Source organism: Coregonus clupeaformis, chromosome 10 (genome assembly GCF_020615455.1).
Source record: "Coregonus clupeaformis isolate EN_2021a chromosome 10, ASM2061545v1, whole genome shotgun sequence".
NCBI lineage: Eukaryota > Metazoa > Chordata > Actinopteri > Salmoniformes > Salmonidae > Coregonus > Coregonus clupeaformis.
This window is the reverse complement of record NC_059201.1, coordinates 46,929,359-46,955,180: the sequence shown is the minus strand read 5'-3', so window position 1 is coordinate 46,955,180 and position 25,822 is coordinate 46,929,359. Positions and strand designations below refer to the sequence as shown.

The 25,822-nt window shown below is 42.4% G+C and overlaps 1 protein-coding gene across 5 annotated transcripts in view; it reads right to left on the bottom strand.

The window, feature by feature from the left end:
* The window catches only part of plekha6 (pleckstrin homology domain containing, family A member 6), a 171,736-nt gene that overhangs the window by 41,054 nt on the left and 104,860 nt on the right, over positions 1-25,822 (bottom strand). For 4 of the 5 annotated variants that reach the window (XM_041888482.2, XM_041888481.2, XM_041888484.2 and 1 more), the window contains one exon: positions 17,963-18,063. In XM_041888482.2, coding sequence (XP_041744416.2) covers positions 17,963-18,063 — 101 coding nt within the window. Of the gene's footprint in view, positions 1-17,962; positions 18,064-18,179; positions 18,725-25,822 lie in introns of those variants that run through there. The other variant, XM_041888486.2, reaches the window with a different exon arrangement.

The following is a 25,822-nucleotide window of genomic DNA, read 5'->3' as shown; positions in this document are numbered from 1 at the left end:
CTTTGATTGCACACAGTGGTATTTCGACTAACAGATATGGGAGTTTATCAATGTTTGAATTGTTTTCAAATACTTTGTGGGTTCGCGTGATCTGTGGGAAATATGTATCTCTAAGGTGGTCATACGGTTAAGAAGTGCAGCTCAGTTTCCACCCCATTTTGTGGGCAGTGTGCACATAGCCAGATCTGCCTATGGGGGCCTCTCTCAATAGCAAGACTATGCTCACTGAGTCTGTACATAGTCAAGGATTTTCTTATTTTGGTTCGGTCACAGTGGTCAGGTGTTCTCCCACTGTGTACTCTCTGTTTAGGACCAGATAGCATTCCAATTTACTCTGTTTTTTTGGTTGATTCTTTCCAGTGTGTCGAATAGTTACAGTTGAAGTCGGAAGTTTACATACACTTAGATTGGAGTCATTAAAACTCGTTTTTCAACCACTCCACAAATTTATTGTTAACAAACTATAGTTTTGGCAAGTCGGTTAGAACACTTTGTGCATGACACAAGTAATTTTTCCAACAATTTCACTTATAATTCACTGTATCACAATTCCAGTGGGTCAGAAGTTTACAAACACTAAGTTGACTGTGCCTTTAAACACCTTGGAAAATTCCAGAAAATTATGTAATGGCTTTAGAAGCTTCTGATAGGCTACTTGACATCATTTGAGTCAATTGGAGGTGTCCCTGTGGATGCCGAAGAACACCATTCCAACCGTGAAGCACGGGGTGGCAGCATCATGCTGTAGGGGTGCTTTGCTGCAGGAGGGACTGGTGCACATCACAAAATAGATGGCATCATGAGGAAGGAAAATTAAGTGGATATATTGAAGCAACATCTCAAGACATCAGTCAGGAAGTTAAAGCTTGGTCGCAAATGGGTCTTCCAAATGGACAATGACCCCAAGCATACTTCCAAAGTTGTGGCAAAATGGCTTAAGGACAACAAAGTCAAGGTATTGGAGTGGCCATCACAAAGCCCTGACCTCAATTCTATGGAATATTTGTGGGCAGAACTGAAAAAGCGTGAGCGAGCAAGGAGGCCTACAAACCTGACTCAGTTACACCAGCTCTGTCAGAAGGAATGGGCAAAATTCACCCAACTTATTGTGGGAAGATTGTGGAAGGCTACCCGAAACGTTTGACCCAAGTTAAACAATTTAAAGGCAATGCTACCAAATACTAATTGAGTGTAGGTAAACTTCTGACCCACTGTGAATGTGATTAAAGAAATAAAAGCTGAAATAAATCACTCTCTACTATTATTCTGACATTTCACTGTCTTAAAATAAAGTGGTGATCCTAACTGACCTAAAACAGGGAATTTGTACTAGGATTAAATGTCAGGAATTGTGAAAAACTGAGTTTAAATGTATTTGGCTAAGGTGTATGTAAACTTCCGACTTCAACTGTATCTTTTTGCTTTCTTATAATTTGGTTGGGTCTAATTGTGTTGCTGTCCTGGGGTTCTGTAGAATCTGTTTGTGTTTGTGAACAGAGCCCCAGAACCATCTGGCTGAGGGGAATCTTCTCTAGGTTAATCTCTCTGTAGATGAGAGCTTTGTGATGGAACGTGTAGGCATAACTTCCTTTTAGGTGGTTGTAAAATGTAACATCGCTTTTCTGTATTTTGATAACTAGCGGATATAGTCTTAATTCTACTCTGCATGCATTGTTTGGTGTGTTGCGTTGCACACAAAGTATATTTTTGCAGAATTATGCATGCACAGTCTCAATTGGGTGTTTGTCCCATTTTGTGAATTATTGGTTGGTGAGTGGACCCCAGAGCTCACAACCATAGAGGGCAATGGGTTCTATAACTGATTGAAGTCATTTTAGCCAGATCCTAATTGGGATGTCAAGTTTTATGTTCCTTTTGATGGAGTAGAAGGCCCTTCTTGCCTCAGATCGTTCACAGCCTTGTGGAAGTTACCTGTGGTGTTGATGTTTAGGCTTAGGTAGGTATAATTATTTAGGTTCTCCAGGGCAACAGTGTCTAGATATAATTTGTTCTGCCTACTGGACCTTTTCTGGAACACCATTATTTTTGTCTAATTGAGATTCACTGTCAGGGCCCATGTCTGACATAATCTGTGCAGAAGATCTAGGTGCTGCTGTAGGCCCTCCTTGGTTGGGGACAAAAGCACCAGATCATCTGCAAACAGTGGACATTTGATTTCTGAGTCCAGTGGGTGAGGCCGGGTGCTGCAAACTGTTCTAGTGCCCTCGCCAATTAATTGATATAAATGTTGAAGAGGGTAGGGCTCAAGCTTCAACCCTTTCTCACCCCACAGCCCTGAGGAAGGAAATCTGTGTGTTTATTGCCAAATTTAACTGCATACTTGTTGTTTGTGTACATAGATTTTATAATGTCATATGTTTTCCCCCCAACACAGCTTTCCATCAATTTGTATAGCAGACCCTCATGCCAAATTTAGTCAAATGTTTTTTGTTTTTTATCAACAAAGCATGAGTAGACTTTATTTTAGTTTTGGTTGGTTTGGTTTGGTTGCCAATAAGGGTGTGTACGGTGAATGCGTGGTCTGTCGTACAGTATTTGACATTTGCTCCGGACATTGTTTTAACTGAGTAAATGTTGGCGTCTGCTGTTGATAATACTGCAGAGGGTTTTTCAAAACTCTCTCTCTCTACTGTCTGTCTGTCTGTCTGTCTGTCTGTCTGTCTGTCTGTCAAAAAGCAAGCAGTATAGCTAAGGGAAGTAGTTTGGGGGTGTGGGTGCAGCGATTGTTTTGCAGACGGGGGATGGAACGGGAAGTGCTGCATCAGATGACCTGGCCTCCACAATCCCCCGACCTCAACCCAATTGAGATGGTTTGGGATGAGTCGGACCACAGAGTGAAGGAAAAGCAGCCAACAAGTGCTCAGCATATGTGGGAACTCCTTCAAGACTGTTGGAAAAGCATTCCAGGTGAAGCTGGTTGAGAGAATGCCAAGAGTATGCAAAGCTGTCATCAAGGCAAAGGGTGGCTATTTGAAAATATATTTGGATTCATTTAACACTTTTTTGGTTACTACATGATTCCACATGTGTTATTTCATATTTTTGATGTCTTCACTATTATTCTACAATGTTGTGGTCCCGTGTAGCTCAGTTGGTAGAGCATGGCGTTTGCAACGCCAGGGTTGTGGGTTCGATTCCCACGGGGGGCCAGTATAAAAAAAGAATATGTATATGCACTCATAAGAGCGTCTGCTAAAATGTCATGTAAAAATAAAGACAAACCCTTGAATGAGTAGGTGGTCTAAAACTTTTGACCGGTAGTGTATATGTTTTCCAGTTTCCTTAAATACAGTGGCTTGCGAAAGTATTCACCCCACTTGGCATTTTTCCTATTTTGTTGCCTTACAACCTGGAATTAAAATTGATTTTTGGGGGGGTTTGTATCATTTCATTTACACAACATGCCTATCACTTGGAAGATGCAAAATATTTTTTATTGTGAAACAAAAATAAGAAAAAAAATACAGAGAACTTGAGCGTGCATACCCCCCATTCTTCAAGGTAAAACTGCTCCTGCTCCTTCAAGTTGGATGGGTTCCGCTGGTGTACAGCAATCTTTAAGCCATACCACAGATTCTCAATTGGATTGAGGTCTGGGCATTGACTAGGTCATTCCAATACATTTAAATGTTTCCCCTTAAACCACTCGAGTGTTGCTTTAGCAGTATGCTTAGGGTCATTGTCCTGCTGGAAGGTGAACCTCCGTCCCAGTCTCAAATCTCTGGAAGACTGAAACAGGCTTTTTTCTGGCCACTCTTCCATAAAGCCCAGCTCTGTTGAGTGTACGGCTTAAAGTGGTCCTATGGACAGATACTCCAATCTCCGCTGTGGAGCTTTGCAGCTCCTTCAGGGTTATCTTTGGTCTCTTTGAAGCCTCTCTGATTAATGCCCTCCTTGCCTGGTCCGTGAGTTTTGGTGGGCGGCCCGCTCTTGGCAGGTTTGTTGTGGTGCCATATTCTTTCAATTTTTTAATAATGGATTTAATGGTGCTCTGTGGGATGTATTTTGTGTATGTCCATTACATGAAATGCAAATAAAAATCCATTTAAATTACAGGTTGTAACGCAACAAAATAGGAAAAACACCAAGGGGGATGAATACTTTTGCAAGGCACTGTACTTTGCAAATGCAACTTATTTCTACGTGAAACCTGAAATGGTCTATTCATTCCTTTTCCATTTTAGTATATGTTCTTATCCAGACCTTACATTTTTGTACTTTTTTGTACTGGTGCCACGTGGGAATCGAACCCATAACCCTAGCATTGCAAGTGCCATGCTCTACCAACTGAGCCACATCATTACCTCACATCACATGATCACAAACCACTTGATGTCTCAATGTACTCAATTACTGTATTGCGCATTGTTCTACTTCATGGTGATGGAAGGTCTACAGGTATAAACCTAGATGACCAGCCTATGTACAATACAGTAATGTACATTTACATTAAGTGGTTAGTAAGGATGGTAAATTAATACTGCACAAAAGTGGTTGTATTCCATGTTATTTTATCAATAAAAATATTTTATTTTGTGGATGTTTTGGGTCTTTCCCATAACTTTGCACCTTTTGATGTAAATGTTTGACGACAGGGTTTTGTTCTTTCTGGATTCCACTAGAATGACAATTGCAGAGAAAGGAACAGGGCAACAATTCCAACTATTGAATCCTGCAAGATGCTGTTATTATACAACTACCTTTTCTACCAAAGGAGAGATGATGAAAAATATGTTTGCCCGCAATACAGACCTCTAATTCATTCCGCTAATAGTAGTAAAGGCCCAGTGCACTACTTTTGTGATTTTTTAAATGTTGTTATTATTTTATTTATATTTTTCAGGGGGTACTGCAGCACCCTCAGCACCCCTACTTTACCAAGACATGAGCTGGGATGATTTGTAATAGTGTAACTTGTAACCTCCCTGCACTGTACCAAAGTGTATGTAAGAGTGTGTGTGTGTGTGCATGCCTGTTCCTGTGTGTGTTTCCCTGTGCGTGTGAGTGCATGTGTATGTCCCTGTATGTGTGCGCATGCATATGTCCCTATGTGTGTGTGTGTCCTAAGAGAGCATCCATGGTAGACAGACAGACAGACAGACAGGCAGACAGCCAGACAGGCAGACAGCCAGGCAGACAGACAGGCAGACAGACAGGCAGGCAGGCAGACAGACAGACAGACAGACAGGCAGGCAGGCAGGCAGGCAGGCAGGCAGGCAGGCAGGCAGGCAGGCAGGCAGGCAGGCAGGCAGGCATGCAAACAGGCAGACAGACAGGCAGACAGACAGACACAGATAGAACACACGTCTTGCTCCCAGGCTGAGGACAAGGTAATGCAATAAACAACCCTACAACCCTGACCCTGGGAAACCACACCAAGCTGGGAAGAGGATGAAGGGAGGGAGAGACAGTGAGATAGCGAGATAGAGAGAGGGTGGCATGGGGAGAGGGAGAGAGAGAGAAATAGAGAGAGAGAGAGGGCGGCATGGGGAGAGGGAGAGAGCGAGGAAGAGTGGTGACAAGGGGAGTGTGGGACTCGACAAAGGGAGGAAAGACACAAAAAAGACAACCATTCAAACTAACTTTACAAACACATACAATCAGAGGTTGGGCAGGCTGGTGGGAAAGGGAGTTTGGGACTACAATAGGGGAGGTAGAAAAAGAGATAGCGCCAGGCCAAGCATCTCTCACCAACTCTGTGTTATCCATTACATGAAAAACCACAGGATTTCAAATGTGGAAAATCACAAGATTTCACATGAAATTTCACATGTGAAATCATGTGAAAACATCTGTTTTTGGAACACTTCAAGTGATCACGTTTTCACATGTTTATTTTCATGATATCACATGTTGCTTTACATGTTGTCACATTATCACATTAACTTCACATATGATCACGTGATCACATGAAAACATGTTTTTGGAACACTTCACATGTGATCACGTGAAATTCATGTGTTTTTTACGTAAGGGACTACAACACATGATCCTCCATATCTATATCGAAGACCCGCTACAATGCACAGCTCTCTCTATTTATACAACATGGGCACTCCCTACAGCATACAGTTGAAATCGGAAGTTTACATACACCTTAGCCAAATACATTTAAACTCAGTTTTTTACAATTCCTGACATTTAATCCTAGTCAAAATTCCATGTCTTAGGTCAGTTAGGATCACCATTTTATTTTAAGAATGTGAAGTGTCAGAATAATAGTAGAGAGAATGATTTATGTCATATTTTATTTCTTTCATCACATTCCCAATGGGTCAGAAGTTTACATACACTCAATTAGTATTTGGTAGCATTGCCTTTCAATTGTTTAACTTGGGTCAAACATTTTGGGTAGCCTTCCACAAGCTTCCCACAATAAGTTGGGTGAATTTTGGCCCAATCCTCCTGACAGAGCTGGTGTAACTGACTTGCTCCTTGCTTGCACACGCTTTTTCAGTTCTGCCCAAACATTTTCTATAGGATTAAGGTCAGGGCTTTGTGATGGCCACTCCAATACCTTGACTTTGTTGTCCGAAGCCATTTTGCCACAACTTTGGAAGTATGCTTGGGGTCATTGTCCATTTGGAAGACCCATTTGTGACCAAGCTTTAACTTCCTGACTGATGTCTTGAGATGTTGCTTCAATATATCCACATAATTTTCCTTCCTCATGATGCCATCTATTTTGTGAAGTGCACCAGTCCCTCCTGCAGCAAAGCACCCCCACAGCATGATGCTGCCACCCCCGTGCTTCACGGATGGGATGGTGTTCTTCAGCTTGCAAGCAACCCCATTTTTCCTCCAAACATAACAATGGTCATTATGGCCAAACAGTTATATTTTTGTTTCATCAGACCAGAGGACATTTCTCCAAAAAGTACGATCTTTGTCCCCATGTGCAGTTGCAAACTGTAGTCTGGCTTTTTTATGGCGGTTTTGGAGCAGTGGCTTCTTCCTTGCTGAGCGGCCATTCAGGTTATGTCGATATAGGACTCGTTTTACTGTGGATATAGATACTTTTGTACCTGTTTCCTCCAGCATCATCACAAGGTCCTTTGCTGTTGTTCTGGGATTGATATGCACTTTTCGCACCAAAGTACGTACATCTCTAGGAGACAGAACGCGTCTTCTTCCTGAGCAGTATGACGGCTGCGTGGTCCCATGGTGTTTATACTTGCGTACCAGTATGAAAAATTAAAAATTAAAAAAGGATTGTATGCGCTCTGGATAAGAGCATCTGCTAAATGACTAAAATGTAAAATGTAATGAACGTGGTACCTTCAGGCGTTTGGAAATTGCTCCCAAGTATGAACCAGAATTGTGGAGGTCTACAATTTTTTTTCTGAGGTCTTAGCTGATTTCTTTTGATTTTCCTATGATGTCAAGCAAAGAGGCACTGAGTTTGAAGGTAGGCCTTGAAATACATCCACAGGTACACCTCCAATTGACTCAAATGATGTCAATTAGCCTATCAGATGCTTCTAAAGCCATTACATAATTTTCTGGAATTTTCCAAGCTGTTTAAAGGCACAGTCAACTTAGTATATGTAAACTTCTGACCCACTGGAATTGTGATACAGTGAATTATAAGTGAGACAGAATTTTGCAACCCTTGTTGTTTGTGTACATATATGAATCTGGGCACACTACAGAGACACACACACACAAACAATAACGTTGTTCCTTCTCCCTGGTTAGATCATGGTTGGTATCTCAGAGGGGGGTAGTTCTAACAGAGTAGAAGAGAGAGAACCATCAGACTGATACACTGCTGCTGCACTAAGCTTATGTAAGACCCCTTCATCAATATTCTATCAGTGTTCTCACTGCATGGCCACGGCTGCCTGAACCAAATGAAACGCCAGCTAATACAATTGGGATGTTGCACATGACAGCAGTTGATACAGCTACACCAGTTAGCATGTACTGTAACTTGATCTGATCACTTTGACAAGGTAAGCATAAAAGGCCTTACTTCAACACAGGTTCTCTCTCTCTCTCTCTCTCTCTCTCTCTCTCTCTCTCTCTCTCTCTCTCTCTCTCTCTCTCTCTCTCTCTCTCTCTCTCTCTCTCTCTCTCTCTCTCTCTCTCTCTCTCTCTCTCTCTCTCTCTCTCTCTCTCTCTCTCTCTCTCTCTCTCTCTCTCTCTCTCTCTCTCTGACAGATAAGCTTTAGTAGCATGAATGACAAGGCCACTGAGATGATAACATCAACAATAAAAGTAGAAAATAAATAATAGTAATGGTGATTAGAAAAAGGGGAATATATATATATATATACAGTACCAGTCAAAAGTTTGGACACACCTACTCATTCAAGGGTTTTTCTTTATTTTTACTATTACCTACATTGTAGAATAATTGTTAAGACATCAAAACTATGAAATAACACATACGGAATCATGTACTAACAAAAAAAAGTGTTAAACAAATCAAAACATATTAAATATTTGAGAATCTTCAAACAGCCAACTTTTGACTTGATGAGAGCTTTGCACACTCTTGGCATTCTCTCAACCAGCTTTCACCTGGAATGTTTTTCCAACAGTCTTGAAGGAGTTCCCACATATGCTGAGCACTTGTTGTCTGCTTTTCCTTCACTCTGCCGTCCGACTCATCCCAAACCATCTCAATTGGGTTGAGGTCGGGGGATTGTGGAGGCCAGGTCATCTGATACAGCACTCCATCACTCTCCTTATTGGTAAAATAGCCCTTACACACCCTGGAGGTGTGTTGGGTCATTGTTCTGTTGAAAAACAGTCCCACTAAGCCCAAACCAGATGGGATGGCGTATCGCTGCAGAATGCTCTGGTAGCCATGCTGGTTAAGTGTGCCTTGAATCCTAAATAAATCACAGACAGTGTCACCAGCGAGGTACCCCCAATCCATAACACCTCCTCCTCCATGCTTTACGGTGGGAACTACACATGCGGAGATCATCTGTTCACCCACACTGCGTCTCACAAAGACACAGCGGTTGGAACCAAAAATCTCTAATTTGGATTCCAGACCAAAGGACAAATTTCCACCGGTCTAATGTCCATTGCTCGTGTTTCTTGGCCCAAGCAGGTCTCTTCTTATTATTGGTGTCCTTTAGTAGTGGTTTCTTTGCAGCAATTCAACCATGAAGGCCTGATTCACACAGTCCCATCTGAAGAGTTGATGTTAAGATGTCTCTGTAACTTGAACTCTGTGAAGCATTTATTAGGGCTGCAATTTCTGAGGCTGGTAACTCTAATGAACTTATCCTCTGCAGCAGAGGTAACTCTGGGACTTCCATTCCTGTGGCGGTCCTCATGAGAGCCAGTTTCATCATAGCGCTTGATGGTTTTTGCGACTGCACTTGAAGAAACTTTCAAAATGATTCAAATGTTCCATATTGACTGACCTTCATGTCTTAAAGTAATGATGGACTGTCGTTTCTCTTTGCTAATTTGAGCTGTTCTTGCCCTAATATGGACTTACCAAATAGGGCTATCTTCTGTATACCCCCCTACCTTGTCACAACACAACTGATTGGCTCAAACGCATTATGAAGGAAAGAAATTCCACAAATTCAATTTTAAGAAGGCACAGCTGCTAATTGAAATATATTCCAGGTGACTACCCCATGAAGCTGATTGAGAGAATGCCAAGAGTGTGCAAAGCTGTCATCAAGGCAAAGGGTGGCTATTTGAAGAATCTCAAACATAAAATACATTTTCATTTGTTTAACACTTTTTTGGTTACTACATGATTCCATATGTGTTATTTCATAGTTTTGATGTCTTCACTATTATTCTACAATGTAAAAAATAGTAAAAATAAAGAAAAACCCTTGAATGAGTAGGTGTGTCCAAAATTTTGACTGGTAGTGTATATACACTACCGTTCAAACGTTTGGGGTCACTTAGAAATGTGCTTGTTTTCTATGGAAAAGCATTTTTTTTGTCCATTAAAATAACATCAAATTCATCAGAAATACAGTGTTGACATTGTTAATGTTGTAAATGGCTATTGTAGCTGGAAACGGCTGATTTTTAATGGAATATCTACATAGGTGTACAGAGGCCCATTATCAGCAACCATCAGTCCTGTGTTCCAATGGCACGTTGTGTTGCTAATCCAAGTTTATCATTTTAAAAGGCTAATTGATCATTAGAAAACCCTTTTGCAATTATGTTAGCACAGCTGAAAACTGTTGTGCTGATTAAAGAAGCAATAAAACTGGCCTTCTTGAGACTAGTTGAGTATCTGGAGCATCAGCAATTGTGGGTTCGATTATAAGCTCAAAATGTCCAGAAACAAATAACTTTCTTCTGAAACTCATCCGTCAATTCTTGTTTTGAGAAATGAAGGCTATTCCATGCGATAAATTGCCAAGAAACTGAAGATCTCGTACAACGCTGTGTACTACTCCCTTCACAGAACAGCGCAATCTGGCTCTAACCAGAATAGAAAGAGTTGGAGGCCCCGGTGCACAACTGAGCAAGAGGACAAATACATTAGAGTGTCTAGTTTGAGAAACAGATGCCTCACAGGTCCTCAACTGGCAGCTTCATTAAATAGTACCCGCAAAACACCAGTCTCAATGTCAACAGTGAAGATGCGACTTGCAAAGAAAAAGCCATATCTCAGACTGGCCAATAAAAAAAAAAGATTAAGATGGGCAAAAGAACACAGACATTGGACAGAGGAAGATTGGCAAAAAGTGTTATGGACAGACAAATCGAAGTCTGAGGTGTTCGGATCACAAAGAAGAACATTTGTGAGACGCAGACCAAATGAAAAGATGCTGGAGGAGTGCTTGATGCCATCTGTCAAGCATGGTGGAGGCAATGTGATGGTCTGGGGGTGCTTTGGTGGTGGTAAAGTGGGAGATTTGTACAGGGTAAAAGGGATCTTGAAGAAGGAAGGCTATGCTATACCCTGTGGACCGCGCTTGATTGGAGCCAATTTCCTCCAACAATAGAACAATGACCCAAAGCACAGCTCCAAACTATGCAATAACTATTTAGGGAAGAAGCAGTTAGCTGGTATTCTGTCTATAATGGAGTGGCCAGCACACTCACCGGATCTCAACCCTATTGAGCTGTTGTGGGAGCAGCTTAACCGTAATGTACGTAAGAAGTGCCCATCAAGCTAATCCAACTTGTGGGAGATGCTTCAGGAAGCATGGGGTGAAATCTCTTCAGATTACCTCAACAAATTGACAACTAGAATGCCAAAGGTCTGCAAGGCTGCAATTGCTGCAAATGGAGGATTCTTTGATGAAAGCAAAGTTTGAAGGACACAATTATTATTTCAATTAAAAATCATTATTTCTAACCTTGTCAATGACTACATTTTCTATTCATTTTGCTATACTTCCTATTCAAACTCATTTCATGTATTTTTTCATGGAAAACAAGGACATTTCTAAGTGACCCCAAACTTTTGAACTGTAGTGTATATATACAGTGGGAGAAAAAAGTATTTAGTCAGCCACCAATTGTGCAAGTTCTCCCACTTAAAAAGATGAGAGAGGCCTGTAATTTTCATCATAGGTACACGTCAACTATGACAGACAAAATTAGAAGAAAAAAATCCAGAAAATCACATTGTAGGATTTTTTATGAATTTATTTGCAAATTATGGTGGAAAATAAGTATTTGGTCAATAACAAAAGTTTCTCAATACTTTGTTATATACCCTTTGTTGGCAGTGACACAGGTCAAACGTTTTCTGTAAGTCTTCACAAGGTTTTCACACACTGTTGCTGGTATTTTGGCCCATTCCTCCATGCAGATCTCCTCTAGAGCAGTGATGTTTTGGGGCTGTCGCTGGGCAACACAGACTTTCAACTCCCCTCCAAAGATTTTCTATGGGGTTGAGATCTGGAGACTGGCTAGGCCACTCCAGGACCTTGAAATGCTTCTTACGAAGCCACTCCTTCGTTGCCCGGGCGGTGTGTTTGGGATCATTGTCATGCTGAAAGACCCAGCCACGTTTCATCTTCAATGCCCTTGCTGATGGAAGGAGGTTTTCACTCAAAATCTCACGATACATGGCCCCATTCATTCTTTCCTTTACACGGATCAGTCGTCCTGGTCCCTTTGCAGAAAAACAGCCCCAAAGTATGATGATTCCACCCCCATTCTTCACAGTAGGTATGGTGTTCTTTGGATGCAACTCAGTATTCTTTGTCCTCCAAACACGACGAGTTGAGTTTTTACCAAAAAGTTATATTTTGGTTTCATCTGACCATATGACATTCTCCCAATCCTCTTCTGGATCATCCAAATGCACTCTAGCAAACTTCAGACGGACCTGGACATGTACTGGCTTAAGCAGGGGGACACGTCTGGCACTGCAGGATTTGACTCCCTGGCGGCGTAGTGTGTTACTGATGGTAGGCTTTGTTACTTTGGTCCCAGTTCTCTGCAGGTCATTCACTAGGTCCCCCTGTGTGGTTCTGGGATTTTTGCTCACCGTTCTTGTGATCATTTTGACCCCATGAGGTGAGATCTTGCATGGAGCCCCAGGCTGAGGGAGATTGACAGTTCTGTTGAATACCTATTGACATCAAGACATTTCAGCTTTACATTTTGTATTAATTTAATACTCTCTCTCTCTCTCTCTCTCTCTCTCTCTCTCTCTCTCTCTCTCTCTCTCTCTCTCTCTCTCTCTCTCTCTCTCTCTCTCTCTCTCTCTCTCTCTCTCTCTCTCTCTCTCTCTCTCTCTCTCTCTCTCTCTCTCTCTCTCTCTCTCTCTCTCTCTCTCTCTCTCTCTCTCTCTCTCTCTCTCTCTCTCTCTCTCTCTCTCTCTCTCTCTCTCCCTCTCTTACACTCAGGTGACACCCCTCTGAGTGAAGGTGGTATGGACCATGACATTTACTCTCAACAGGGGGTTTAATAACTAGTGCACTCCCTGGGGGTGTACACGTATGGTCTCTCACACACACACACACACACACACACACACAGACACACACACACACACACACACACACCACACACACACATCTAGCTGTAACTCAGTCTTAAGACGCTAGTAAACCAGTCATACACACCGTACAACACACCACACCACACCCGGGCCAAGTGTTCTCGTTTAATAATTTACTTCAATCCACGGGAGGGAAAAGGCTGCTTTGAAAAATGCTGTGAGCTGAGAGGCGTCTGTTAGACATTATAGCCTTTTACATGTCTAAACCATGCAGGGTTGAACCAAGTGTGGTCAGATAGGGTTGGACCAAGATACTGTAGATAGTGTTGTAACGGCTGGGTGACCCCGATCATAAATAAGGTCTATTCCAGGTTCCAACCACACCTCTGTTTTTGTTACCTCAGCCTGTACTTAGTGAACCTGCAGGTACGGTCAGGTTGGAACAGCAGACCCAGGCAGCTCTCTCTGTTTGGAGCTCACAGCAAAACAACAGTCCTTGCAGTCCTGGCTCATATCCAAAGTTTTAGAACTTACACAATTTCCGTTAAGCATTTAATGAAGCATTCACGCCTTCATGAAAAAAAAAAAAGGGTGTCGGTACTGAAAAGTCAAGTCAAACCAGTCCACCTCTGAAAGGTAATCTTATAATCAAAGGCAAAAATGTAGTTTAGAGTCTTCACTCCCTCCCCCTCTCCCTCTCCCTCTCCCCCGCACCCTAACTCTCTCTCATTGGTCAGTTTGAAATTACAGGTGTCATAAAGAAGGGGTTCTACAGGAATCCCAGCCGAGTCTCCAGGATCGTGCTCAAACTCGACTTCCATCCCATCCTGTCTCCTCTCCTCCTCAGCCCCGAGGGGCCCCACTAGGCCAGAAACAAAAGCTCCCCTCCCTCCACTTACCTCAACTAACAACAGCCAGACCAAATCAGACCAGTTCACCACCCTGTATTAGTACTGAGAACACGTAAACACCATGACATACCTGTACTGTCTGTCTCCTACACAACACTTAGACCTACATACATGGCTACACACTCCTATACATGTAAGTAGAAATTGTGCCACACAGTATATTAACCCCAAGTACTGTCTACTATCTACAAAACTAAACAATTAAGCACAAAGGTCTACAACATCGAAAACAATGTACAGTGAGGGAAAAAAGTATTTGATCCCCTGCTGATTTTGTACATTTGCCCACTGACAAAGACATGATCAGTCTATAATTTTAATGGTAGGTTTATTTGAACAGTGAGAGACGAAATAACAACAAAAAATCCAGAAAAACGCATGTAAAAATTTTTTATAAATTGATTTGCATTTGAATGAGGGAAATAAGTATTTGACCCCTCTGCAAAACATTACTTAGTACTTGGTGGCAAAACCCTTGTTGGCAATCACAGAGGTCAGACGTTTCTTGTAGTTGGCCACCAGGTTTGCACACTTCTCAGGAGGGATTTTGTTCCACTCTTCTCCAAGTCATTAAGGTTTCAAGCCTGACGTTTGGCAACTCGAACCTTCAGCTCCCTCCACATATTTTCTATGGGATTAAGGTCTGGAGACTGGCTAGGCCACTCCAGGACCTTAATGTGTTTCTTCTTGAGCCACTCCTTTGTTGCCTTGGCCGTGTGTTTTGGGTCATTGTCATGCTGGAATACCCATCCACGACCCATTTTCAATGCCCTGGCTGAGGGAAGGAGGTTCTCACCCAAGATTTGACAGTACATGGCCCCGTCCATCGTCCCTTTGATGCGGTGAAGTTGTCCTGTCCCCTTGGCAGAAAAACACCCCCAAAGCATAATGTTTCCACCTCCATGTTTGACGGTGGGGATGGTGTTCCTCCTCCTCCAAACACGGCGAGTTGAGTTGATGCCAAAGAGCTCGATTTTGGTCTCATCTGACCACAACACTTTCACCCAGTTCTCCTCTGAATCATTCAGATGTTCATTGGCAAACTTCAGACGGGCCTGTATATGTGCTTTCTTGAGCAGGGGGACCATGCTGCAGGATTTCAGTCCTTCACGGCGTAGTGTGTTACCAATTGTTTTCTTGGTGACTATGGTCCCAGCTGCCTTGAGATCATTGACAAGATCCTCCCGTGTAGTTCTGGCCTGATTCCTCACCGTTCTCATGATCATTGCAACTCCACGAGGTGAGATCTTGCATGGAGCCCCAGGCTGAGGGAGATTGACAGTTCTGTTGTGTTTCTTCCATTTGTGAATAATCGCACCAACTGTTGTCACCTTCTCACCAAGCTGCTTGGCGATGGTCTTGTAGCCCATTCCAGCCTTCTGTAGGTCTACAATCTTGACCCTGACATCCTTGGAGAGCTCTTTGGTCTTGGCCATGGTGGAGAGTTTGGAATCTGATTGATTGATTGCTTCTGTGGACAGGTGTCTTTTATACAGGTAACAAGCTGAGATTAGGAGCACTCCCTTTAAGAGTGTGCTCCTAATCTCAGCTCTTTACTTGTATAAAAGACACCTGGGAGCTAGAAATCTTTCTGTTTGAGAGGGGGTCAAATACTTATTTCCCTCATTAAAATGCAAATCAATTTATAACATTTTTGACATACGTTTTTCTGGATTTTTTTGTTGTTATTCTGTCTCTCACTGTTCAAATAAACCTACCATTAAAATGATAGACAAATCATTTCTTTGTCAGTGGACAAACGTACGAAATCAGCAGGGGATCAAATACTTTTTTCCCTCACTGTACTTGGTTGACATTGTTTCAGCAGAGATTGCTAGATCCTGAAGCTTCAGTGTTATAACACCATAACCACAAACAATATTTTGTAGACCTACGCAGCACTTCCAGTTCCAGTCCACAGAGTAAATACCTGGAAGGCTGAAGTTCTCTACAAACCACTGGCTGCTCTGCTCCATCCTCATGACTCATATTGTCTCACACTCACACTGCCTCCCTGTACAATCAACACCAAGCAGCAGGATAACAGCATGGCGGGAAGGAGACAAATAACCTTTTACTAGCCAGCACCACCACCACCATAACAACACAGCTGAATAGGCTACCTAGAATACTGTGTCAATAAGTAAGAACATTAAGTCTCTCCTGTACTGTACCTGAAAGGCTTTTGGACACATATCATTGAAACATTTACTGGTGTTTAACCTTTTCTGTTGCGTAACAATCCCATTTTGGAACAGTGAGCGCATTCTGACATCACGTGCATAAAACAACTCACGCTGGGGCGTCCGTTAGAGATATTTGGAACTCATGTGTGAAAAGGTTAATTTCTTTATTTTGCCTGTGTCTTCTTCTTCTACTGCTATTTGCCTTTAAAAGCATGCACACAGACATATGAAAGTCTACAGAGGAGCCAGTGTAACAAGCTGAACCCTCTAGCTGCTGGTCTACAGTATATAGTCTACTGCTTCGTAGAACTGTCAGGCAAATGCCATGTCACCGTGGCTGTCACAACAGGTCTCGTATCAACACCGACACACAGAGACACTGGGGCTACAACCAATGGCACACAGCAACTATATCAACAAAGAAACACTGCAACACACATACTGTACAACCCGTACATTGTCTTAACCACCGAACCCAAATGAGACCACGTAATCCGAATATTTTAAGAAGAGATTTGACTAACTGTAGAATATTACAAAACGGTATTGCATCACCTTTTCTGAAACAGACAGTGTGTTTGGAAAACCAAAGATGCGTTCTAGCTTGACAGTGATTGCACTTTTATGGTGATACATCTGGAATAATTTTTGTTTATGGGACTAGACAGGATTTTTTGATTAGTGACATATTACTACTGACAGGGACTATGTTGGGAAATAGCTTTTAGATGGTACTGCAGCGCCACATTCTGAGATGGTGATTAATATGCATTGGCTGTGATAAATAAATCATATGAATGAACATGATATTATATATCATGCTAATATGGTGTGGTGGTGCTGGGTAGGGGTTTATGTAAGACTGTTCCCTCCTCTCTCCCTCTGACCATCCCTCAGCTACTGCCTGGAAGACCAGAGAGGAATATACTGTGACAGGACTCTCTCTCTCCTTCCCTTTCTCTTTCTCTATCACTCCTTCTCTCTTTCTCTCTGTGTCTCCCTCTCATGCTGTCTGTGTGTGTCTCCCTCTCTCTCAGCATTCTGTTTATTCATGAGCACTTCGGTGCAAAGTACAGTGTGAGCAAACACACACTCATACTCTCTCTCTCTCACGCACAAACACATGCACACACGGGCGCGCGCACACACACAAACACAGAGTAAATATAGGGGTTTGGTTTTGAAATGCTGCCAGACATCTCTGCTTATTCCCTATTATCCCCCATTGTCCCCCAATGTCACTGCTTGTCACTGGGCTGTATGAGTGACGATCACGTGTCTGCCCAGCATTTAAACCCCCCCCCAAAAAAAAAAGTTGTGTCAAGTTGGCTGGATGTCCTTTGGGTGGTGGACCATTCTTGATAAACAAGGGAAAATGTTGAGCGTGAAAAGCCCAGCAGCATTGCAGTTCTTGACACACTCAAACCGGTGCGCCTGGCACCTACTACCATACCCCGTTCAAAGGCACTTAAGTATTTTGTCTTGCCCATTCACCCACCGAATGGCACACATACACAATCAATGTCTCAATTGTCTCAAGGCTTAAAAATCCTTCTTTAACATGTCTCCTCCCCTTTATCTAAACTGATTGGAGTGGATTTAACAGGTGACATTAATAAGGGATCATGGCTTTCACCTGGATTCACCTGCTCAGTCTATGTCATGGAAAGAGCAGGTGTTCCTAATGTTTTGTACACTCAGTACTCATTGTACTTGTACTTGTATCCTCTCAAACCAACCACTTTCCTAAAGGTCATTCCCCCTCTCACCTCACTGACCACCTGCCCCAAATGTTATCCCCCACCTCTTGGAAGCTCAAGAAGTCCAAAAAAACATTGCTTTATCATCATAACATGGCTTCATCATCATCCTCATCATCATCATTGTCATCATCATCCTCATCATCATCATCATCATACTTAGTCCTAGAGGGTACTGACCTTAAAGGCGTGCTTGCGGCTGATGTTATCCAACGCCTGCACTTCTCCGATCCGAAAGCTGAGCAGAGGAAGACTTCCCAACACTCCTTCCTCCTTCTCGTCTGGATGGGAGGAAGAGGGAAAAAAAGAGAGAAAGAATAAAGATCGGGATCAAAATAAACAAAGAAATCACATATTTGAAAAAACGCAAGAGATCTAATATAACAAGGCTCCACACCTATAGTAAGTAAAGAGGGGCAGTTTGCCCTTTCCTCTAGTGGTAGCTGTGGCTTTAGCTGGCTCAGTCAGCACTACCATATAACATCCCTGGAACAACACCCACATCCCACTGTAGGGGAAATATCCATTTTCGTCCAGCAGTCCAGTGATAAGTGACACACTCTCACACACACTCTCTCACACACACACTCGCTTAAATCCAACGGTGGTCAGATATTGTTTTTTTACGAGCAGATCGCTGGAGAAGAAAGAGGAGTGCGAGAGCAGCACTTGTGCTGATTAAATAATGGAGCAGATGATGACAATTTCGAGGGCTAGAGATGAAGCTGACAGGGAATCCACTGTAGCTACTGCCCTCCTTATCTCTCTCTCCCTCGTTCCCTCGTTCCCTCTTTCTCTCTCTCTCTCTCTCTCTCTCTCTCTCGCTCTGCCTGGCTCTCTTGTTCTCTCGCTCGGCTGTTCCCTCTCTCGTTCCCTCTCTCTAAGTAGAGCTGTACTGCGTAGACGTAAGAGCCTTCCTCTGTTGCTGAGCACACGTGTGTGTTTGAGAGACAGAGAGAGAGAGAGAGAGAGAGAGAGGGAGGAGGGAGGGACCGAGAGGAGGGACGGGGGAGGGGGAGCTGTGGGGGTTGTGTTTGTGCAATCATACAGTACTGTCTGCTGTCTTTGTGTGTATGTGTGTGTGTGTGTGTGTTTGAGATAGCGATCAGCCCATGTGACTCAGTGTTGCTGGAATCCTGAATACGGGCCTTCAGCAAACTGTACCTGCCCTCTCTCCACCAATCAGAGAGCAGGGTTTTCTGCCACACACAGACAGGTAAATAGCCACGTCTCTTTCTCTCTCTCCCCCTGTTTCTCTCTCAAACAAATTCAAACTTGACCTCAGAAGTTCTGTATTTCATTGCAAAACTCACAGATATTCTTGGAAAGAGACAAAAAAAAATGTGTTCATTCTCAAACAGTTCTACCCTACAACTGAAATATCTTATATAGGCTATCAAGTTGAATGAAATATACAGCATCATACAAACACAGTCACACATTAATAACGGATGTAATAAGAAACGATGTGATTTATTGCCAAATAGCCTTTCACAGTCGACTCAAGATAATCCTGAGGAGAAGACTGGTTAGAAGAAACAGAGTTGTGATTGTGAAACCTGTGGCAGAGCTTCTCAGTGTTCACCAACAAATGTCGTCCCCATCCAGAGACACAGAGAAGCTAGGAGAGGCAAAACACACCTCTGAAAACACACATTTCTGAAGACACTCCTGCTAGCACAAACACTTTTGAAGAAGCAAAGTCCTTGAAAGGTTGCCTACAATGATTGTGAAATTTCACCTCATTCTGATTCATTTTAGGGCAGTCTGACTCTTGGCTGCATTCCCTCCTGCTGCTATATGTAACACCTGTTTGCACCACACAGACTCCCTCACCTGTGTGTGTGTGTGTGTGTGTGTGTGTGTGTGTGTGTGTGTGTGTGTGTGTGTGTGTGTGTGTGTGTGTGTGTGTGTGTGTGTGTGTGTGTGTGAGTGTTAAGACACAGGATGAGAGTAAATCAGCTCCCTGACAGCTATATATTAGCATCTCAAAACAACAACAGCTCAACGCTTCTGAAGATGACAGTTAGTTATGTAATGGACTAACACTCTATTTCACAGAGAATTCCTCTATATGTACACCCGGGTCAGCTAGGACATTGGTAACTTGTGACGTCAAGTCCCTGATTGTACGTACAGCATTAGGCAGTCAGGTGTTTTGGGAATTTGATATTTGCGATGTTTTGGGATACTTTGGAGATGGGGGTGGTATGTAGGCTAGAGGTTAGAGCTGCAGAACTGTAGCTGGAGTGTTGCTAGTTTGAATCCCTGGCTGGGCACTTAAAAGAAGTGGGGACTTCTATACACACTCCTAATCTCCTTGTACAGATGAACTACTGGCCAAGACAGCTGACATGCTTTGACAATGTCACCCCCAAGTCCCAAAAACAAAAGACCTTTGCATCTTTCTGGCCATTTCTCGGCCCTCTCTCCTTGCTGGCATGGTGATCGTGGCAGTAAGTCACACATGCTCCCTTCCTCCCTCTCTTTTTTCCACAGCTGGGAGAAAAGGGAGGGAGACGAAAACATCCCATCAGACGTGTGTGAAATACAGAGAGAAGAATCACTGTGACCAGAAGGAGAGAAGAGGGAAGAAAAGGAAAGGAAAGGAAATGGAGAAATGATAGAAAAGCGAACAGGGCTCGGGGCCAGTTGTGAATATTGTTGAATGTGAATTTGGAAAATTGACCGTCGCTTCACACTGAGCTATTGAATCACAGAACAGCCGGAACATTTCAATATGAAAGATTCTTAGAAGCTGCTAAGCTCCAATTCCTGTGGGGGCGTTTTCTGACTGTTCTATTCTATTCTTATCATTTTATTTCTCTGCTTTGCTTTGAAGACATCCTTATTCAGGTCGGATTTGCATCTGTGTGTACCGGGTAGGGAATGGAGGTTAACTACAGGGCAAAATGGGAATTAAAACCTGGCCTAGTTGCATCCTGTAGCTCACAGAATACAGGTAGATCCACTAACAAAATCACTTTTAACCCAAAGAACCTGGAGTTCACTCTCTCTCAGGACTAGGAAGACGTGTTTGAGTGGTTTCAATAGGGTAGAGTGGGGAAGGTTGAGCCATCCTTTTCATTCAGCATCACTCCGTTAAGGGAAATATAATATTGTTTCGAACAAAGATATGTACATACACATAATACATAATAGATCCAAGATGGCGTAGCAGTGCGGTCGTGTACTCTGTGTGTGTCCGTGTAAATTATTGTATTTATTTTTATTTTTCGTACATATTTTCCTATCACACTTTTCACAACTACAACATTTTCAGTCTAGATAGAACTGCCAAAGGGGGTGGAGTTGCAATCTACTGTAGAGATAGCCTGCAGAGCTCTGTCATACTATCCAGGTCTGTGCCCAAACAGTTTGAGCTCCTACTTCTAAAAATCCACCTTTCCAGAAATAAGTCTCTCACTGTTGCCGCTTGCTACAGACACCCCTCAGCCCCCAGATGTGCCCTGGACACCGTATGTGAATTGATTGCCCCCCATGTATCCTCAGAGTTCGTACTGCTTGGTGACCTAAACTGTGATATGCTTAACACCCCGGCCATCCTACAATCTAAACTAGATGCCCTCAATCTCACACAAATTATCAAGGAACCTACAAGGTACAACCCTAAATCCGTAAACATGGGCACCCTTATAGATATCATCCTGACTAACTTACCCTCTAAATACACCTCAGCTGTCTTCAACCAGGATCTCAGCGATCACTGCCTTATTGCCTGCGTCCGTAACGGGTCCGCGGTCAAACGACCACCCCTCATCACTGTCAAACGCTCCCTAAAACACTTTAGCGAGCAGGCCTTCCTAATTGACCTGGTCCAGGTATCCTGGATGGATATCGATCTCATTCCGTCAGTAGAGGATGCCTGGTTGTTCTTTAAAAGTGTTTTCCTCTCAATCTTAAATAAGCATGCCCCATTCAAAAAATTCAGAACTAAGAACAGATATAGCCCCTGGTTCTACTCAGACTTGACTGCCCTTGACCAGCACAAAAACATCCTGTGGCGTACTGCATTAGCATCGAATAGCCCCCGAGATATGCAACTTTTCAGGGAAGTTAGGAACCAATATACACAAGCAGTTAGGAAAGCAAAGGCAAGCTTTTTCAAACAGAAATGTGCATCCTATAGCACTAACTTCAAAAGGTTTTGGGACACTGTAAAGTCCATGGAGAATAAGAGCACCTCCTCCCACCTGCCCACTGCACTGAGGCTAGGAAACACTATCACCAATCGCGAATTTCAATAAGCATTTTGCTACGGCTTTCGACTATGTCAACCACCGCATTCTTATTGGCAGACTAAATAGTCTTGGTTTCTCAAATTACTGCCTCGCCTGGTTCACCAACTACTTCTCAGATAGAGTTAAATGTGTCAAATCGGAGGGCCTGTTGTCTGGACCTATGGCAGTCTCTATGGGGGTGCCACAGGGTTCAATTCTTGGGCCGACTCTTTTCTCTGTGTATATCAATGATGTCGCTCTTGCTGCTGGTGATTCTCAGATCCACCTCTACGCAGACGACACCATTTTGTATACATCTGGCCCTTCATTGGACACTGTGTTAACAAACCTCCAAACAAGCTTCAATGCCATACAACACTCCTTCTGTAGCCTCCAACTGCTCTTAAACACAAGTAAAACTAAATGCATGCTCTTCAATCAAACGCTGCTGGCACCCGCTCACCCGACTAGAATCACTACTCTCGACGGGTCTGTATGTGGACAACTACAAATACCTAGGTGTCTGGTTAGACTGTAAACTCTCCTTCCAGACTCACATTAAGCATCTCCAATCTAAAGTTAAATCTAGAATTGGCTTCCTATTTCGCAACAAAGCCTCCTTCACTCATGCTGCCAAACATGCCCTCGTAAAACTGACTATCCTACCGATCCTTGACTTCGGCAATGTCATTTACAAAATAGCCTCCAACAACACTCTACTCAGCAAATTGGATGTAGTCTATCACAGTGCCATCTGTTTTGTCGCCAAAGCCCCATATACTACCCACCACTGTGACCTGTACGCTCTTGTTGGCTGGTCCTCACTACATATTCGTCGCCAAACTCACTGGTTCCAGGCCATCTATAAATCACTGCTAGGCAAATCCACTCCTTATCTTAGCTCATTGGCAAAAGGGGGTGCAACTCAATATTAGGAAGGTGTTCCTAATGTTTTGTACACTCAGTGTATATTTCAGGAAATAATTATCAGAATTAATGTAAACATTACAGTTTTGAAAACATAGCTGTCCAAAAAAAGTGGTTTCTTGGCACAACAAACACTTTGTACTTTTTTAAACACTTTTAACATAGGCCAGACCCTGTTGTTACCTAATGCCAGCGATAATGCCTTGCATTACGCCTGGGAAGAAAACACTTCAATTTGCTCAACTTGCTATTGGCTCAACAATGGGCTCAATTTACCCCAAGGCAAACACATTTTGACTATATTAGCCCACACAGCTACAAGGATGACTTTCATGCTAGGTTTAGGACCTCATATTGAAGCTTATAGAGACTCCAACTGACGTACAAGTACAAAACAATCTTAAAATTATCAACTTTGGTTTAGATGCAAGCATCATGAAACCTCTAATTCAATACATTAATTTGACTAGGGGAAATCACTTTTTCTATGTGGTTTCTTCCTTCACAGACTCTATGAAATGATGACCTGTTCCTAAATATTTGGACAAATGATACCTTTTGTGTATGATTTCCTAGAAACAAGGGTGGCTCACACACACATAAGCTCCCCTAAATGCAACAAAAGTTCAACTTTGGGGGGTCTCTAATTTAACCATTCACCAATTTGTTTATTTATATTTTTTTTATATTTTTTTTATATTGAATATTTAAAACATACAATCTACTTGCAGTGAAGCAGCTCAACATCTACATCACATTAGTCATCTAACAGACTCCCATCCAGAGCAACCCACAGAAGCAACCAGGGTCAACGCCCCGCTCAAGGGCACGTCGACAGATCTCCCATAACGTCAAAAACGGGGACCCGAACCAGCAACCCATCAGCCACTGGCCAAAGCTCCCAACCGCCAGGCCACCAGCCCTCCAAGATCCCCCCCACAGTTCCCCAACAGCTGCCCCTGAGAAAAATTAAATAATTCCACCATCTCCGCTGGCCACCCTCTTCGGATTTCTACGCACCATATATCTGGTCTCTCCAGATATCCCAACAATACTATTTCTAGGGTCAATTTTAGATCAATGTTATGCATTTTCAGCCATTCCTGAACCTGAGACCAGAAACAGGCTACCTGAGGGCAATACCAACACAAATGGTCTATTGATTCTGTATCCTCACAACAAAATCTGAAGAGCTGCGATGATTGTATGTCCCAAATATTCAACATTTTGTTGGTGGCAAGAATTCTTGAATCTTGCTTTGTTTTATATATCAACTCGTACACCCTGTACCATGGAATCGGTACATCAAAAGTCTCTTCCCAACTATTTTGTAATCTGTATGGCACAGCATCCTGGTCCTCAAATGAAACTGGTATACTTTCCTATTTATGCTATTTTTATTCCTCCGCCAGTTTTGATCCTTTATATTGGGCAGACAGACCAGACCTCCATTTTTGGGGTAATGCTGTAATCAATTGGTTGTAATCTTGGATTGAGCAGACCTTCCCATACAATTCTGATCACTCCATGAAATACATAACTCTACCATTCCAATTTACAATATCAATTAAAAACAAAATACCCTTTTCAAACATATTTTCCATAAATACAGGTATTTTATCAACCAGCACATTTGAGTTCAGCCATAATTTTTGTTGTAATATTTGTTCTATCTTTTCAGGGGTATGAAATTGTAGCCAGCTCTGCAATGCTTGTTTGAAAAAGAGAGATACTTTGAAAAAAGTTTCATTTTCAATTAATTGAAAATGAGACATGGCAATCTGCACAAAGGCAAAAAGGCAATTTTTAAACATTGGATGAGCTTTTCTTAGTAATCTACTTGAGAACCATTTAGGGTTCAAGTAAAACTTTGGATAAGTGATGCTTTTAGAGAGAGGTTTAGTGCTTTTATATTTAATAATCTCAACCCAACCAATTCATATTCATTATATAGATAGGCACGCTTTATCTTGTCTGGTTTAGCATCCCAGATAAAGCGAATTATTTTTTGCTCATATGGTTTGAAAAATGAATAATCAGGAGTAGGCAGCGCCATAAGTAAGTGAGTAAACTGAGATATGACTAAGGAGTTAATCAGGGCAATTTTCCATAAATAGATAGGTATTTACCTCTCCATGGTTGCAGGATCTTGTCTATTTTTACTAGTTTTCTATTGAAAATCATTGTGCTCATTTATATGTTTTGTGATATGAATACCAAGTATGTCTACTTCACCATCAGCCCATTTTATAGGTAAACTGCAGGGTAATGTAAAAGTTGTATTTTTTAAAGATCCAATACGCAATATTGTACATTTATCATAATTAGGTCCAGAAAGGTTATCTTCAATGAGACATTGTAGGGATCTAGCTTGTCACCTATTTGTTTAAAATGCTATTTTGTACTACTACAGTGGTAAATATTAAAATAAAAGCTTATTCCAAATTAAACAATCACCCCGCCTCTCTATCATTCAGTGTTCAGGGTCTTTCAATCGTGTTCATCTCTATACTCTGCCTGTCAGCCTTTCTATCTGTCTGTCTTGATCTTTCGCCAGCAAATTTGCAACATTGTATCGATTGGGACCAGCCCGCTAGCGAACTTGCAACATTATCAACTGGGTCCAGCACGCTACCGAACTTGAAACAGTTTGATGAGCTCAGGACAAACACAGCTGTATTTGCGTCCCATATTTCAGCCCCTTTTCAGATGTCCCAACTTTCCTTTTGACAAAAAAGGTGAATTTGTCAGCAAGATGCATCAATTAATTCAAGCTACAAAAGTGTAGACCTAAGGGCAATCGCTGGAGAAGGAGTGTTGTCTATTCTGCAATAATAGTAGAGAGAGTTTCTCATGAGCAATACACTGTGGC